This window comes from Myxine glutinosa, chromosome 1 (genome assembly GCF_964187855.1).
Source record: "Myxine glutinosa chromosome 1, kmMyxGlut1.1, whole genome shotgun sequence".
Taxonomy (NCBI): domain Eukaryota; kingdom Metazoa; phylum Chordata; class Myxini; order Myxiniformes; family Myxinidae; genus Myxine; species Myxine glutinosa.
In genome coordinates, this window is record NC_136261.1 from 212,269,062 (window position 1) to 212,286,738 (window position 17,677).

At 42.3% G+C, this 17,677-nt stretch overlaps 1 protein-coding gene across 2 annotated transcripts in view; it reads right to left on the reverse strand.

Moving 5' to 3' along the window:
• Nucleotides 1-17,677, reverse strand: part of LOC137433736 (sterol 26-hydroxylase, mitochondrial) — an 81,089-nt gene that overhangs the window by 60,471 nt on the left and 2,941 nt on the right. For both annotated transcript variants that reach the window (XM_068126012.2, XM_068126019.2), the window contains exons 3-5: nucleotides 7,980-8,080; nucleotides 7,507-7,810; nucleotides 618-808 (exon numbers count right to left, since the gene is read on the reverse strand). In XM_068126012.2, the coding sequence (XP_067982113.2) occupies nucleotides 618-808; nucleotides 7,507-7,810; nucleotides 7,980-8,047 (563 nt within the window). In that variant the 5' untranslated portion in view covers nucleotides 8,048-8,080. The remainder of the gene's footprint in view (nucleotides 1-617; nucleotides 809-7,506; nucleotides 7,811-7,979; nucleotides 8,081-17,677) is intronic.

Consider the following 17,677-nt stretch of genomic DNA (forward strand, 5'->3'; position numbering starts at 1 on the left):
ATATATATATACATACATACATACATACATGCATACATACGTACATATATATATATATATATATATATATATATATATATATATATATATATATATATACATACATACATACATACATACATACATACATACATATATATATATATATATATATATATATATATATATATATATATATACACACACACACACACACACACACACACACACATCTAGAACTTGACTCTGAAAAAGCAAAACAAACACATTTTTGGCCCAACTGGAGACCCTACAGTCTAAGACTCCTAATCAGTCTAATCAGATTAGACCCAGTTGTGTAATGGTTAGAGCATCTGCTGTGGGTCTGGGAGGTCGTTGATATCCGGCTGAGTCATACCAAAGACTTTAAAAATTGTACGTGCTGCTTCCTTGCTTGACGCCCAGCATTAAAAGGACAGAAAACGGAAAAAAACAACGCTGGGAAGGCAATGGCAAACCACCCAGTATAACCCTCGTCAAGAAACTGCTTTGGCAGCACCCATGCTTTGTAATGGAGTAGGTACTTCAAAATCTATAAATATACCTAAGATTATTATGTACTTTTGTTATTAAGAAAAATGCTCAGGAAGTGGACGCACGCAGTTGAGGGCCCTTCAGCAAGACCGTGGATCCTTCTGTACTTCTTCCATAACTCCATGTCAGCTCGCACAGGCTGATGGCCTTCTTGTCTTAAAACTTGCTTGATTAACTCGCCACTTGCAATGTGTACGTTGCTGCCCGATCCAAGACTCTCTCGCCAAATGGGACCCAGGCTCTGGCGATTCAAATGCTACACAAACAGGTACACATGATGCTAAATCAGAAAAAGGTAGAAGTGAAAATTAAGGAAAAAAGGAAGGGAATTAAATGATAAATATTGGACACAGCATATTAAACGTCAGTCTAAGTAGGTAGGTATACATGCAGAATACACTTGTAATTAACCCCAACCCCAATAATCCAATGGGTGGTGCAAATTTAAGTTTGTGACATCCCATTTAGGTTTTTCTCCCTTTTTTCTACCAATGTCTGAGCTGTATCTCGGATTCGGCAAGGACCTTAGGAATGAAATTTTGCACCAATTATGGAAGACCACAGTGCCAGGTAGGCATATCTTTGCTGAATAGATCAAAATAAACACTGTTATAGTTGAAGGAGGTTACCTGTCAGGAATACCTGCAAAAAACGTACAGATCAAAATTCACTGGTTGCAAAAGTATTCAGCCCCTTAGGTCAGAACTTGGTGAAACCACCTTTTGCAGCATTGACTGCTACGAGTCTTTTATGGTACAGTATATCTCTACCAGCTCTGCACAGTGAGATGGTGAAACATTTGCCCATTCTTCATGTGAAAATTGATCTAGTTCTGCCAAGTTTGATGTGGATCATCAACAACAACAACAACAGGCATTTTAAGGCCATTTTCCCTGCTAGAGCGGGGGTTAGCCTTGCGGTCCCCATGACAATCTTTTCCATTTTGCCCTATTTTCTGCATCTCCCCTTGTTAACCCCCTTGCCCGCATTTCTTCTTCGACCATCTTTAGCCAAGTCTTTCTCGGTCTTCCCCGTCCGCTACTTCCTTCTACATTCATTTCCATCACTCTTCTCAACCAGTCACTTTCATCCTTCCTCAACAGATGACCAAACCATCTCAAACTGTTTCTCTTCACAGCATCAATCACAGGCTCTATTCCCATCATCTTTCACAATTCATCATTTGTCTTCCTCTCTCTCAAGGATACTCCGCACATCCACCGAACCATTCGCATTTCCACCCTTTCCAGCCTTCGTTGCTGCTCTACGTTCATTACCCATGTCTCGCTCCCATAAATCATAACACTTCTCACACATGCAGCATACACCTTTCCCTTCAGCTTCAACGACACTCCCCTCCTCATCAGCACGCCACTCAGTTCCCGAAACTTCTTCCATGCACATCTCACTCTGGCAACCGTTGCCAAGTCTGATCCACCTTCTCCATTCAGCATGTCTCCTAGGTAACAAAATGTTTTCACAAATGTTTTCACAAAAAAATGTTTTGATGTGGATCATCGATGGACTGTAATCATCAACTCTCGCCATAAATGTTCAATTGGTTCCAAGCCAGGACTTTAACTGGGCCACTCAAGAACATTTATTTTCTTCTTATTCAGCCACTCAGGTGTGGCTTTAGGTTTGTGCTTTGGATCATTGTCCTACTGAAATGTGAATGTGCTACCAAGTTTCAGATTCATGGCTGACTCAAGCAGGTTTTCATCAAGGATTCTCCTATACTTTGTTCCTGTCCATTGGGCCTTCCATCCTGAAAAACGTGCCAGTCCCAGCTCATGAAAAGCAACCCCATAACATGATGCTGCCACCACCATGCTTGACAGTAGAGATGGTGTTGACAGGTTGATGTGTAGTGTTAGGCTTGTGACATATAATACTTTAAATTTAGACCAAAGGTACAATTTTTGTCACATCTGACCACAAAACGTTTCTCCACATGCCTGCAGTGTCAATCATTAAGATGCTTTTCACAAACGCCATATGAGCTTTTAGATGCAGCTTTTTCAGTAAGGGCTTCTTTCTTGCCAACTGTCCATAGCGGCCAGCTTTGTGAAGGGAACGGGATATTGTTGATTGATGAACGCTAATCTCCACATCAGACATAGTATAGAGCCTTGCAGATCTTTCAAAGTCATTGTTGGATTTACAGTGACATCCTAAACTAGTTTGATGGTTGTCCAGCTGCTGTGTTTCAATGCTTGACCTGATCAGGTTAGAATCTGGGTGGTACGATACCTCTTCCACTTCTTAATAATGGATTTCACCGTACTCAAAAGGATAAATGGTGACTTTGAAATATTATTATAGCCCTCTCCTGAACGGTGCTTCTCCACCACTTTATGTCTGGCTTCTTTGGAAATCTCCTTGGACTTCATGTTTTCCTTGTTGGCTGACAAAGTGAGTTACACCTTAAAACTGCTTAGGTAAGTGGGGGAGCTTAGTTTTTTAATTAAACCACTGATTACATACAGGTAAAACCGACTGCACTTATTTGGTAACCTTTCAAACAAATAATTTGCTCCTGAAGTGAGTTAAGATTAATTAGGCAAAGGGTTTGAATACTTATACAACTGAGATTCATCGGATTTTCTCTGTTAATCTAACTTATCCACATTTTATCTGTAATCTATTTTTTGCCTTATCACTGAAGTAGTTTGTGAATATGCTACATATTAAGTGTAATTTGAAAGCATCATGAAACTAGAACAGCACTCGGTAGAGAGCATACTTCCGCCCGGCTGTCAGTTTAGTTTTGTATCCCACTATGAATATGAATGATCGTTTTAAGGCCATTGTTCCCCCCCTAAAGCGGGGGTTAGCCTTGCGGGCCCCATGACAATCATGGTTCCCTGTTTGAGGCAATGTTTTTATGGCTGGATGCCCTTCCTAGCACCAACCCTTAGTCGCCTCTTACGATGCGCAGGGATACGGTGTGCCTATTCTAAATCGGGGTACACACCGGGATCATTCATCCCAGCAAGCTGGTACTCAATTTGCTGACCTCGGAAGGATGACAGGCTGAGTCAACCATCCTGGTGTTAATTCAGCGATCGACCGGGATTCGAACTCAGGATCCAAGGATCCCAAGCCTGCACCCTAACCGCTAAACCAACACCAGGCTCAGTTTTGTATCCCACTGATAGGTCAGATCTGAATCCGGACCTTAACCAAAATCTAATCGGCTTGTTATTGTCACTTACCAAACTCATCCACCAAGTTTCGTCAGAAGTCGTCCACAACTTTTTGAAATATCATGTTATATATCGTTTTTTGGCCCGATCCCTGATGCCTATCACTCAACGGTGAAGAATCACTTGAAAAAGATTCTCGTATCTGGATTCTGACCTGAACCAAAATCTAATCGGCTTTTTCTTGTCACCTACCCAACTTGTCCACCAAGTTTCGTCCAAATCCGTTTGTAACTTTTTGAGATATCGTGCTATATATAGTTTTTGCCCTATCTCTCAATGGTGAAGAATCACGAAAGAAATTCTCAGTTCCAGATCTGGTTCTTCACCAAAATGTATTCTTTTCGTCTTTGTCACATATCCAACGTCTCCACCAAATTTTGGCTGAATCTGTCCAAAACCTTTTGAGATATCCTGTTCACAAACAGACAGACAGAAAAAGACAAAAGACAGAGGTGAAAACGTAACCCCCATCCACCTTCGGTGAAACATGCAAGCTACCTGGTTAATTTGTTTCTGATGTAATAGCAACAAGCAACTTGTGTCAAGAAATGTACAAGAGGATCTTAGTACTTGCTACTTGCAGTCCAAGCCCAGAATTTGTAATTTGGCCAGGGTGCTGACAATAACTGGCCTACGCTTAGCAAAAGGACATTATGGCTTCATTACCGTCCACCAACTAATGCTGGCAGACCGGGACATCCTGCTTAACACCCATCCAAGTGATGACACACATTAATACTTTGCCTTGCATGTGGAACACCAGGATGACAGTTTGTAGTTGTGCCGAGACTCTAATCCAGCCAGTCTAGACAGTTTAGCGTTTGTACATCTTGGCTATCCTGTGCCAGCCAAATTTATTAAGGCAAGGCACCAGGATGAGAGGTTTTTGTCATATTTGGTTTTGCTTGGGTTAAATGTGGACTGGAAAACTTATAAGCAAGCTATCTTTTCCGGCACTCCCTAAATTGCTGTATAGGTCCACAGAATATTTTTGTTTGAATATTGAACATTCAAATAACACAAACTAATGAAGCAGTAAATATTTTACCAACATAGTTTTGTTATTGTTACCCGTGTGCGTGTGAAGCGAAAAGCGGGGTTAAGCAATTGCTTCACTTCTGTCTGTCTACAAACATCAGTTTATGCTTGAGGAACAATTTGATTCCAATTGAATGTTATAGTTTGAACACAAATCTAAATTTGAATCGGAAAATAAACCTGCAGTTTCGCAGTACTTTTCCTCTGAATTCGACCCAATCGAGCATGCGCAGAGCAGAGGGAGATAACTATTTTTACTCTGTGTGCCTGTGTGGCAGTCAAACAAAATTGAGAATCATTTCAAACAGGAAACCTACTGTTTTTAAGGACGTCATCCAGGACACAAACAACAGGCACGAACAACTAACATAACATGTTAAATAAGGAGGCGTAAAAGACGCCGCATCAATGGTGGTAAACTTCAATTGTTTTCTACAACCTTTCAAATCTTTAATCTATTTCATTTTAGCTATATACTTGAACACTGCAGAACACAAGTCGCCTTTTTGACACTTTCAAAACCCTTCTGTTTAGCAGTACTTGGACGAAATATAATGGCACTTTATATCATCATGACCAATCAAATTTGCCGCTCATTTGATAATGCATTTTTATTTACATTTTAATATAAAGTGTCATTCTGGAAAGTTGCGCAGTATGCGAGCTATCGCCTGCACCCTGGCCGATTTTACAAAAATCCTGTTCTAATCTACAGAGGGTGTTGCATCAGCAGCACAACCGCACCCTCGGTCAATGATGCTACCAACAGTCTTGCACTGCATATGAAAGAAGACGTAGAAGAAGAAGGAGAACAAGAAGATGAAGAGGAAGAAGAAGAAGAAGAGAAGAAAATTTTCTCTTCAAATGGAGACAGCACGTTTAAAAATCCATGTTTTATGCAACCTGTCTGATGAGTTATCAATTCCATATTTCAGTATACTAAAATGTATATTTTTTAGTATAAACAGAATATATACAGTGCATTCAGAAAGTATTCAGACCCCTTCACTTTTTTAACATTTTGTTGTGTTGCAGCCTTATGCTGAAATCGTTTAAATTCATTTTTTCCCTCATCAATCTACACTCAATACCCCATCATGACAAAGAGAAAACAGGATTTTAGAAAGTTTTGCAAATTTATTAAAAATAAAAAACTGAAATATGACATTTACATAAGTATTCAGACCCTTTGCTATGACACTTGAAATTTAGCTCAGGTGCCTCCCATTTCTCTTGATCATCTTTGAGATGTTTCTACACCTTGATTGGAGTCCACCTGTGGTAAATTCAATTGATTGGACATGATTTGGAAAGGCACACACCTGTCTATATAAGGTCTCACAGCTGACAATGCATATCAGAGCAAAAACCAAGCCATGAGGTCGAAGGAACTGCCTGCAGAGCTCAGAGACAGGATTGTGTCGAGGCACAGATCTGGGGAAGCATACAAAAAAAATCTCTGCTGCATTGAAGGTTCCCAAGAGCACAGTGGCCTCCATAATTCTTAAATGGAAGAAGTTTGGAACAACCAGGACTCTTCCGAGAGCTGGCCGCCCGGCCAAACTGAGCAATCGGGGGAGAAGGGCCTTGGTAAGAGAGGTGACCAAGAACCCGATGGTCACTAAGGCTGAGCTCCAGAGATCCTGTGTGGAGATGGGAGAAACTTCCAGAAGGACAACCACCACTGCAACACTCCACCGATCTGGGCTTTATGGCAGATTGGCCAGGCGAAGCCTCTCCTCAGTGAATGACACATGAAGGCCCGCTATGAGTTTGCAGAAAAGCACCTGAAGGACTCTCAGACTGTGAGAAACAAGATTCTGTGGGCTTTCATGTGTCTTTCACTGAGGAGAGGCTTCCGTCTGGCCTCTCCTGGTCTGGCCGTCTGGCCAATATTTCATTACAGGTGAGGTAGGAAATTAGTTGAGATAAATTGGGATGGACAGCTCATTTCCATGTGAAACATGCCTGTGAAGGCCATATTGAAGGCCTTGTCATCTATAGAACTGCATTTTGCTTTGCTACGAAATAGCTCAAGTGTGATGGTGCATCTATCAATATGCGAAATAAATCTCTCCCTAGATTTACGAAATCTGCATTTCTTAAGCAGAAGCATACGTTTGCATCAGAATGACAAAATCATGCCTTAGAAACAAAAAGGCAGTAGCAACGTTTCTTTCTTTTCTTTTTCGTTTTGCTGTGTGTACGAGGAGGCACACAAGATGGCAGCTCGCTCACCTCGCTGTACACGCACGACTCCACCTATGAATGACCTAATGAATGCTACTAATTGTCAAAATGGAACCGTTCAGTGCGAATTTTCAACTTCATGATTAAACTCAATGGTTGTTGCTACGCTGACAGCCACAATTGGCAGAACAAGAAAAGTCTTCTCCATGCTTATACTTAATTTAATAAAGATACTTGATAGTTAAAATAATGCGGAACGATCAGAACACACAAACCAATGCAATAAGTTACTAGGACGGACACAAGGCACAAATTCAGGTGGAGTCTCAACAGCAGATCACACACAGAACACGTACTTATCAAACAATAAAATAATTATTTTAAATTATCCACCCATTCCAAAAAACAAACAAACAATGGTCTGAAATATCTGAACTTTGGTTTATAACAAGGCAAATTTTTTTTAATTCATCAAGAGTTCTTGATATTAATTAGTACAGCATCTTCAACATCATACCTGCATTTCATGGATGCGATCTTTATAGCCCTTGACATACAGCAAGTACACGTTTCGATATCCAGAGGCTTCAGGGATATCTTCCAAACCTTTGAGCCGAACACAGGAGTTGGATTTGACTGGCGTGCCGTTGCCTCGAAACTCTCTGAAGCTCCACATGGTTTTGGAACCTGTGTGATATGCGTTCCGACTCTGCATGGACAAAGCACGTTGGAGTGAAGCAAACATCTTTTTCCGACTTTGAGTAGCTGTTTCAATTGCAAACTGCTCTGTATTTTTCTTGGTACTGTCCCGAGACCAAATGCTTGAGGAAGAATGGAGACAGGATTGGGAGCAAAGAAGGAGGACAGTGCATTCACCCACTGGGTTTGGCTTGATAAATAGTTAATTTCTGTATGAATATTATTGTCTAAGGGGGTTGGTACAATGGGAGAGGAGGCAGAAACCAAATCCAGACTGATAGTATTTCTCACCTTTCCCCAACATTGTGCTCAGATGCCGCATTTGCTCTCTGCCATGTCCTTGAATCTCCTTCAGTCATCTTTATGTATTCCCTTTATCTTTGCACAGAGATCTTTGCGTGGAGAAATTGGTGGGAGATTTGAAAACCAAAAAACAAGCAAGAAAGCTCAAGGACATATGTATGCCCTGATGGATATTGCCAAATTTTGGGAAAGGTCATCACCTACATGGGCATAACCTCTTTGTTGTTGGCAACAGTGAAGCTGCAAATACGGCAAACAAATAAAGTCTAAAATGTTTATTGGTGTGGAACAATGCCGTGAAAGTGGAACAAGGTAAACACATCATGGTGGTAATATTCAAAATCAAAACAATATAAAAACGTGAACCAATTGCTCAACCCTACTCCTCTTGTTACCTCCGCCACCGAAGGTGGATGGAGGTTAGGTTTTCACCTCTGTCTGTCTGTCTGGGAAAAAGATATCTCAAAAAGGTGTGGACGGATTTGGACGAAACTTGGTGGAGATGTAGTGTGTGCGACAAGGAAGAATCGATTAGATTTTGGTGAAGATCTGAATATGGATTCGGATACGAGAATTATTTAATTTTTTAAGTGATTCTTCACCATTGAGAGATAGGGCGAAAAGCGATATATAACATGATGTTTAAAAAAGTTAGGACGGGTTAGGAATAAACTTGGGGTGAGTTAGTTAGGCGACAAGAGCAAGCGATTAGATTTTGTTTCATGTCCGAATCCAGATCCGGCCCATTAGTAAGATACAAAACAAACTGTTCAGCCTGGTGAGTTATGCGCTCTACCGAGTGCCGTTGTACTTCTTTATAAGATAAGTCGTACATATATGTATATTTATATATACAGAATATATATACATATATATATATATATATATATATATATATATATATATATATATATATATATATATATATATATACATATATATATATATATATATACATATATATATATATATATATATACATATATATATATATACATATATACATATATATATATATACATATATATACATATATATATATACATATATATACATATATATATATATACATATATATACATATATATATATACATATATATACATATATATATATACATATATATACATATATATATATACATATATATATATATACATATATACATATATACATATATATATATATACATATATATACATATATATATATACATATATATACATATATATATATACATATATATACATATATATATATACATATATATACATATATATATATACATATATATACATATATATATATACATATATATATATATATATATATATATATATATATATATATATGTATATATATATATATATATATATATATAAAATATATATATAAAATATATATATATACCCATACATAGAGAGATACCACGACAAAAGGAACAGTAGAGAGAGAGAGAGGGGGGCACCAACAGTGGTGTGAAAGCATAAGATAGAGGGAGACTTGAACAAACAAAGGGTGTGGGGAGGAATGGGGTCAGGAGAGGACGCATGGTGTGGCCAAGATGGATACAGAAGGAAACTCTCAGGAGGCAAAACTGGAAATTTGGAAACAGATGCGATTGGGGTGGGTTAACGAGGGTGGAGAAGATAACGGTTTTGGATTGGGGACAATCTGATATGTTGGTAAACAGCTGTTTTAAAGACATGGAAGGAGGAATGAGATTGAAGAGGATGTGGAAAATGGATTCCACAGGTGGGAAAAAAGAGGAACAAATGAGTGGAGGGGAGCAGTGATCCTGGATGTAGGTAGTTTCACCAGAAGGGGGTTTACAGTTCTCTTCGGGTGGAAGAAAAACTAAATTCCCATAATATTTTTCACAAAATGTAACTGCAGTTGTATCATTGTGAATATTGACGTCAATGGTGAAAGCCTTTCAAGATTTCTCCTGCACTCAGAGGGTTGAAACTGAGATTAGGGGTCGGACCTTGAAATGCTTGTGACCAGGTTTCAACAATTGATATTGTGTTTACCTTCAGTGATGGTTCCACAGCAAGACGGTATCAGCACCTCGGGATTCTTTCTGAGCACTGGAATAAAGTCTCAACATTCACTGTGGAATGCTTTGTTCAAGTGACCTTGGTTGGATGCGAGCTCATTCCTCTTGCCAAACTCACAAACATATGTTTATTGCGAAGCTTTGTATAACAGAGTGTGATTTTACACATGGTGTCCTTGTGTCCAAAACATGCATAGTTCATGAAAGATAATATCCTTGCTATACCGTCTTTTCGGATTGTAGACTTGTGCGACTTGCAGATTTGTTCACATAAAGCTGTGAGCATCATACTACAGAGATGGAGTTAAAGTTTGTACTTTCTTGCTCGTGTAGGGAATGCCATGGAAATGGAGTAAGGGAAATTTGAAATTTCTGATGGATGCCTGAAATTTCTTTCTCGCAATGCACAAAGCAAATTGTAGATAATTTTTTTAATGACTTCATGTGAGGATTTTTTTTCAGGAGATGATGCACGTGCCACCACTATACGAGTACAAAACACTAATATGAAAGAAGATGAAAGGGTCAAAGTTTACAAGAAAAATCTTCTTTGCCCTCCGCAAACGAAAAGGGCCACCTCTTCCAGGTTTTTCCTTCCTGAGAGTTTGCTTCTGTATCCATCTTGTCCACCCCACATGACCTCCTATTTGTACAAGTCTCCCTCTATTTTGTCCCTCAACCCCGCTATTTATGAGTTTCCCACTCTCTTTCTACTGTTCCTTTTGTTCTTTGTTTTTCTTTTCTTCTTGTATACAAAGTGGCGAAAGAGACTTGGCTAAAGATGACCGAGAAAAGACCGAGAAAGACTTGGCTAAAGACGGTGGAAGACGAAATGCAGGCAAGGGGGTTAACAAGGAGAGATGCAGAAAATAGGGCAAAATGGAGAAGATTGTCATGGGGACCGCAAGGCTAACCCCCGCTCTAGCAGGGAAAATGGCCTTAAAATGCATGTTGTGTGTTGTTGTTGTATACAAAGTCGAGGCTCGTGTAAGAGCTAACACGTTAAACATGAGAACATGCATGGACACATAAAATATACAATAAAGGGAGCGGGAGACGAGAGGGGGAGAGAAAGGAAAGCACACAAGCACAACAACAGTAGAGAACAGCGACGTCAGTAGATCTGTGGAAGGGAGAGGGCTGAAAGGGGAGGGGGGAGTGGGGACGGGGGGATTGGGGGGGAGGGGGTACACGGTATAAAATAAATGAACACTACTAGGAATTTCAGGAAAGAAGTCGGAATTTAAAAAAGGTAGATTTGGGGTGTATTAACAATTGTTTGTCTGTTCTTCATAGACAGACAGACAGACAAGGGTGAAAACATAACCTCCATCCATCTTCGGTGGTGGAGGTATAATTATTGACTGTAAAGTAATTTTCTTCTTTAAACAAATCAATTGAAGTGTAATAAGTATCACATTTTTGTACATACCGATATATCCATTTGTGTAAAGTTCCTGGTGTTACGTCCTTGTTCATTCTATGTTCTAGCTCTTCCATGAGCCTTATAATAATAATAATAATTCATTTATTTTGTATAGCGCTTTTCAAGAAGCCCAAAGGCGCTTTGACAGAGTGCAAAACATAATGCATAACAAAACATGAAAACAACAATTGCAAAAAGACAAGAATCAATAGGGAAATATTTAAAGCAAAAGGAGGGAGAAGGAGAAGTGATAGTCAGGGGTTAAATGCTGTGGGTTGAATGTTGAATGCAGTGCTGAACAGGTGGGTCTTGAGTGATGTTTTGAATGTGGTGAGTGAGGAGGAGTCTCTGATGGTGTGAGGTAGTGAGTTCCAGAGGGTGGGAGCAGCGATGGAGAAGGCCCTGTCCCCCCAGGATCTGAATATGGTCCGGATGGGGGGGGGGGGGGGGGGTCAGGAGGTTGGTACCAGCAGAGCGGAGGTTGCGGGTGGGAGTGTGTCTGGAGAGGAGGTCAGCCAGGTAGGATGGGGCCAGGTTATGGAGGGCTTTGTAGGTCAAGAGGAGGATTTTGTACTGGATTCTCTGGGAGATGGGGAGCCAGTGAAGCTTGTAAAGGACGGGGGTGATGTGGTCACGGGTCCGGGAATGGGTGAGTAGACGGGCAGCGGAGTTCTGAATGTATTGGAGTTTATTGGTGATTGTTGAGGGTGAACCATAGAGGAGGCTATTGCAGTAGTCCAGACGGGAGGTGATGAAGGCGTGGATGAGGGTTTCTGCAGCCGTGGAGGAGAGGGATGAGCGGAGACGGGCGATGTTTTTCAGGTGAAAGAAGGCTGTCTTTGTGATCTGTTTAGTGTATTTGTCGAAGGAGAGGGTTTGGTAAAAGATGACGCCAAGATTCCGGATGAGAGGGGAGGTGGATACTGGGATACCGTCGATGTTGAGGGCAAAGTTATGGGTGGATTTTGTGAGCGTTTTTGGGCCAATGATGATTATTTCAGATTTATCACAGTTAAGTTTGAGGAAGTTGATTTGAAGCCAGGATTTTATTTCAGAGATGCAGTTTGTCAGGATAGAGTGGGTGTCGGTGGAGACGGACTTGGTGGAGATGAAAAGCTGGATGTCATCGGCGAAGCAGTGGAATTGGAGACCATGACGGCGGATTAAGTGACCGAGGGGGGACAGGTAAAGGATGAAGAGGAGGGGGCCAAGAACTGAACCTTGGGGGACACCTTGGGGGAGGGGAGCAGTGGGGGATTTGCAGTTATTGATGGAGATGAACTGGCATCTGTCAGAGAGGTATGATTTAATCCAAGAGAGGGCAGTGCCGGTAACGTTAAAGGTGGATTCAAGTCGGGTGAGGAGGATGGTGTGATCGATGGTGTCAAAGGCAGCGCTGAGGTCGAGGAGGACGAGAATGTTGAGGTTGCCAGCGTCAGAGGAGAGGAGAAGGTCGTTGGTGATTTTGAGGAGAGCAGTTTCAGTACTGTGGTTGGAGCGGAAGCCGGATTGGAATGTTTCATCCAGGTTATTGGCAGAGAGGTGATGTTTGAGTTGAGCGGCTACAGCGCGTTCCAAAACTTTTGACAGAAAGGGTAGGTTGGAGATGGGTCTGAAGTTATTTAGGGTGTCAGGGTTGAGTCCAGGTTTTTTCAGAATGGGGGTAACAGCAGCAATTTTGAGGGATGTTGGGACGATGCCTGTAGACAGGGAGGAGTTTATTGTTGCAATGATAAGTGGAGAGAGAGCAGGGAAGGAGGCCTTGACAAAGCTGGAGGGGATGGGGTCAAGAGTGCAGGTGGCAGTTTTCATTCCTATGAGGAGTTCAGAGAGGTCAGTAGGGGAGACCGGGGAGAATTGAGACAGGGGAAGGCAGGATAAGGGGGGGCAGGTAGTTGGAGGGGGAGCGGGTGCGGCGGTGGTCAAGCTGTTGTAGATGTTGTCAATTTTGCGTTGGAAGAAAGAAAGGAAGGAGATGCAGTTGTCTACTGTGAATGACTGGGTGGTGGTGTCCAGGGGGCGGAGGAGTTTGTTTATTGTCGAGAAGAGTGCTTTTGGGTTTCCGGAGCCAGAGTCGATAATTTGAGAGTAGTAGGCGGAGCGGGCGTGGGAGAGGGCATCTTTGTAGTGTTGTAGGTGGTCCTTGTAGGCTTGGGAGTGAACTGTGAGACCTGTTTTATTGCGGAGTCTTTCAAGTTGGCGAGCACGAGTTTTCATCAGGCGGAGTTCAGGGGTAAACCAGGGAGCAGAATGGGTGAAAGAAATCGTTTTGGTTTTTACAGGCGCAAGCTGGTCAAGGCAGGAGGAGAGAGTGTGGTTGTAGTAGTCAGTGAGGTCGGAAGGGGTGTGGAGGTCAATGAAGGGAGAAGTGGACATTTTTTCAGAGAGGGTGGATGAGAATGAGGTAGGTGAAAGAGCGTTTAGCTTACGGAAGTTGATAGTGCGCCAATGTCTTGGTGTTGGGGTGGGGATGTTGATGGTCATAGTGATGGCTAAGTGGTCAGAGAGGGTGAGGTCGGAGCCAGAGAGATGGTGCAAAATTAATCCAGTGGAGCAGACAAGGTCCAAAATGTGACCACGGATATGCGTAGGAAAGAAAGCCTTGACTTTGTATTCTGATGTACCATGCTTTGTTGCAGAGAATCGGTGCTGTCGAAGCAGTGTCTTGGCAAGGGTTATACTGGGTGCTTAATTTTGCCATTGTCTTCCGAGCAGTAGTTAGGGCAGGAATTTGGAATTTCGCCATGGTGCTGGTGATAGCTCCCTTACTGATCTATAGGAACGCCTTTAGACGAACGGATATTTAACATCCACCAACTAATGTCGGTAGATGGAACGCACAGTTTATCGTCCATCCGAGGAATGGCACACACATTGATGAGTCACGCTGCCAGGGAAACACCGGGATGACAGTATGGTCAGGATTCAAACCCAGGCTAGGCAGCTTATAGGCGAATGTGCGTGCCACTAAGTCTAGGCCTAGGCCATGCTACCAGCTCTTATACTTTGTATACAATAAAAAGAAAAAAGAGAGAGAAGAATTCGGCCTTCTGTAGATATGAAAACTTGTAAAAATGCCCAAGTTACATTTAATATGATGCAGGATACAATCAGGATGGACTTAGCTCTATTTTTGTGCAAGCTTCAAAAGGGGGCAACTTGCATGTTCATATTCACGTACAAATGATTATTGACTTGAACACTGTTTTAAACTTTCATTGGGAAGGAGAAAAATACTAATATGGAAGAGCAAGAACAATACATTTATTTTTTACACTTCTGAAAAAGATCTTGCCAATGTGGAGCGATTAAAAAAAAGAAGTCTTTATACAGAATATTTATTTATTTACTTGTTTATTTGAAGCAGCTTAGGGTTTTTTACCAATAATATTGAGGCAAAGTGCCATCTAACCCTAACCGTAACCCTAACACTAGGGTGGTCCAAAAATGCAAAAAAATCACTTTTTTATCTGGATTTTGATGCTCTATTGGATTATTGTTAGAAATGGTCTAAATCATTCACCCAAAAAATATTTTGCATCTGAGTCATCTATAAACTCATACACACTCAACATATAAATTTGTCATTTTGGTCAATTTTAATGACTTACAAAGACTTTAGAAATATTTTTTTCCTAAATAATGTCATTGATGGTACATACCCTTGTGAAGTCCTCATGGTCGAAACATGAGTCAGACATGTATGAACATGTTTCAAACATGTTTCAAGCATTGTCAAGTTTCACACTCACAGGCGCAAGCGCATGCAAAAAGTCATGAACCACAAAATGGCTTAGTACAATAGTGCATGTACTTTTCCACCTAGGTTGCTATTGGATTGTTCTCCTTTAGCCAAATTTGGTGAAAAACGCCATATTTCAATTGAAGTGTGTATGAGTTTCTAGATGGAATTGAGCGAAAATATTTGGTGGGTGAATGTTTTAGACCATTTCTCACAATAATCCAGTGGAGCATCAAAATCGGAGAGATTGATGTTTTTTGGACCACCCTACCTAACACGGACACATTAAGTGTTGCTAATTCAAGTTGTGTAACACCAAGAATGAATTAGGGGTTGTGCAGCTCTGAAACCTAATTAGGGTTGGCAATGAGCAGGTCATCCTCCCTGCTCGCCCTGGGGTCGTGACCTGGGGTCGTGACCCGAGAGGATAATTGGTGAGAGATGGCAACAAAACCCCCCAAAACAAAACGTTATTTGTTGAAATGAAAGATTGTTCATTTGCAGATTTATTTCCTGTAATTTTTCTTGCACTTTCAGAAGTTACCTTTCCATCACCTTAAAACCGCTTGGCAAATTTGGACCTCATACCAAAGTCTCACAAAAAGTGCTTGCTGGGCCCCTGGGACCACTTTGTTACCCAGTGCTGGCGAAGCAAAAGGTCTACTCGTCTGTCTACAGACGTCAACCTATGATAGAGAAAACTATTAAATATTCATTGAATGCTATATTTTGAACACTGATCAGTGCACATCGGATTTTTATGTGAAAAAATAAAAAATATTTTTTCACATAAAACGGCTTTTTTGCACGCAAAAAAATTATTTTGCTATTTTCGGAGAAAAAAAGAATTTCGCCCTTTTTCGGGAAAAATAAAATAAAATGCCCTTTTTGGTCGAAAATGTCTGGCAACGCTAAAAGAAATTAGGGAATTTTTCGAAATTTTAAACTGCGATCGAAATTTTTAACTGCGATCGATCTCAAAAACAAAACGTTGCGTCCACTTGCGTGTACAGCAGTGAGGCGGTGTACTACAGTGAGAGAGTGTACACAAAGTGTGAACAAGTCTCCTATCAAGATGAGTGCTGCTCTTCGTGACAAGTGGCTGAAGGAATTCAACGCTGGCGGCGATGGGGCCACCTTCAAGTACGTGTCGAGTGACACGGCTTTCTGTCGAGCTTGTGAAAAGACTTTCCGGGCGAAGCAGAAGTCTGAGCTGGCCCAACATGTCCGAGGAGACAGCCACAAGAGCAACTTGGCCTTGAAGAAGAAGAGGACGGTCACGCAAGCCACCATGGAGGACTTTGGTGGCGGAAAGAGGCACAAGTGCGACGTCGTGGCTCAGGAGCTGTGCCAGGCCATGCTGGCCGCTGGCATCCCATGGTCGAAATTGGAAAACCCTGCCCTCCGGTCGTTCCTGGAGAAGCACATCACTCTCCAGATCCCCGATGAAAGCTGGATTCGAAAGCACTACCTCGACAAGTGCTATGACGAGGCCTTGGCGGGGATCCGTGCCGACCCTGGACAGCAGCCCATCTGGCTGTCCGTCGACGAGACGACCGATTCGGCAGGTCGATATGTGGCCAACATCATCGCGGGACGCTTGTCCAAGGAGGGGTACTTTCGTCCCCACCTCGTCCAGTGCATGTTTCTGGAGAAGACCAACTCCGGGGAGATCGTGCGTGCAGTCAATGACACGCTGCGCTATCTTTGGCCTGATTTAAAGCCGGAGTGCCTCAAGGTCCTCGTCAGCGACGCCGCGGCCTATATGATCAAGGCCGGCCATGCCCTGAAGGAACTCTTCCCGGACTTGCTGCATGTGACTTGCGTTGCCCACGCGCTCCACCGTGTCTGCGAGACAGTCCGAGAAATGTTCAAGGACGTCAACGACCTGATTGCCACGACAAAGAAGGTGTTCGTCAAAGCCCCGTCGCGTGTTGTCTTTTGGAAGGAGCAGCAGCCCAATCTTTCTCCCCCCCCCCCCCCCGGAGCCCATTCTGACTCGGTGGGGGACGTGGATCGACGCCGCGGTGTTTTACGCCGAGCACTTCGAGGCCGTCAAGGACATTGTGGACCAGCTGAACGATGACGACGCGATGGCAATCCGGAGTGCCAAGGACCTGTTCGGAAAGGCGGACATCAAGCTCAGTTTGGTCTTCTTAAATGCCCACGTGTCGTTCATCCCGAAGATCCTTAAGCAGCTGGAGGAGGCCGGCATGGAGCTGGCCAAGGCCTTCCAGCTCCTTGATCAGGCCAAGGAGGAGCTCGAAAAGATCCGAGGCTGCCGTAAGGAGATCCTGCTCACCAAGTTCAAGGCGGTGCTGCAGCGCAATCCCGACATTGGTGTGCTGAGGACAGTGGCTTTGATCCTGGATGGAGATCAGCACGGATCTGTGGTTGGTGTGCCGGCTGGAGTCGAGCTTGCTGACATCCCCCTCTTGAGGTACTGCCCCATCGTCAGC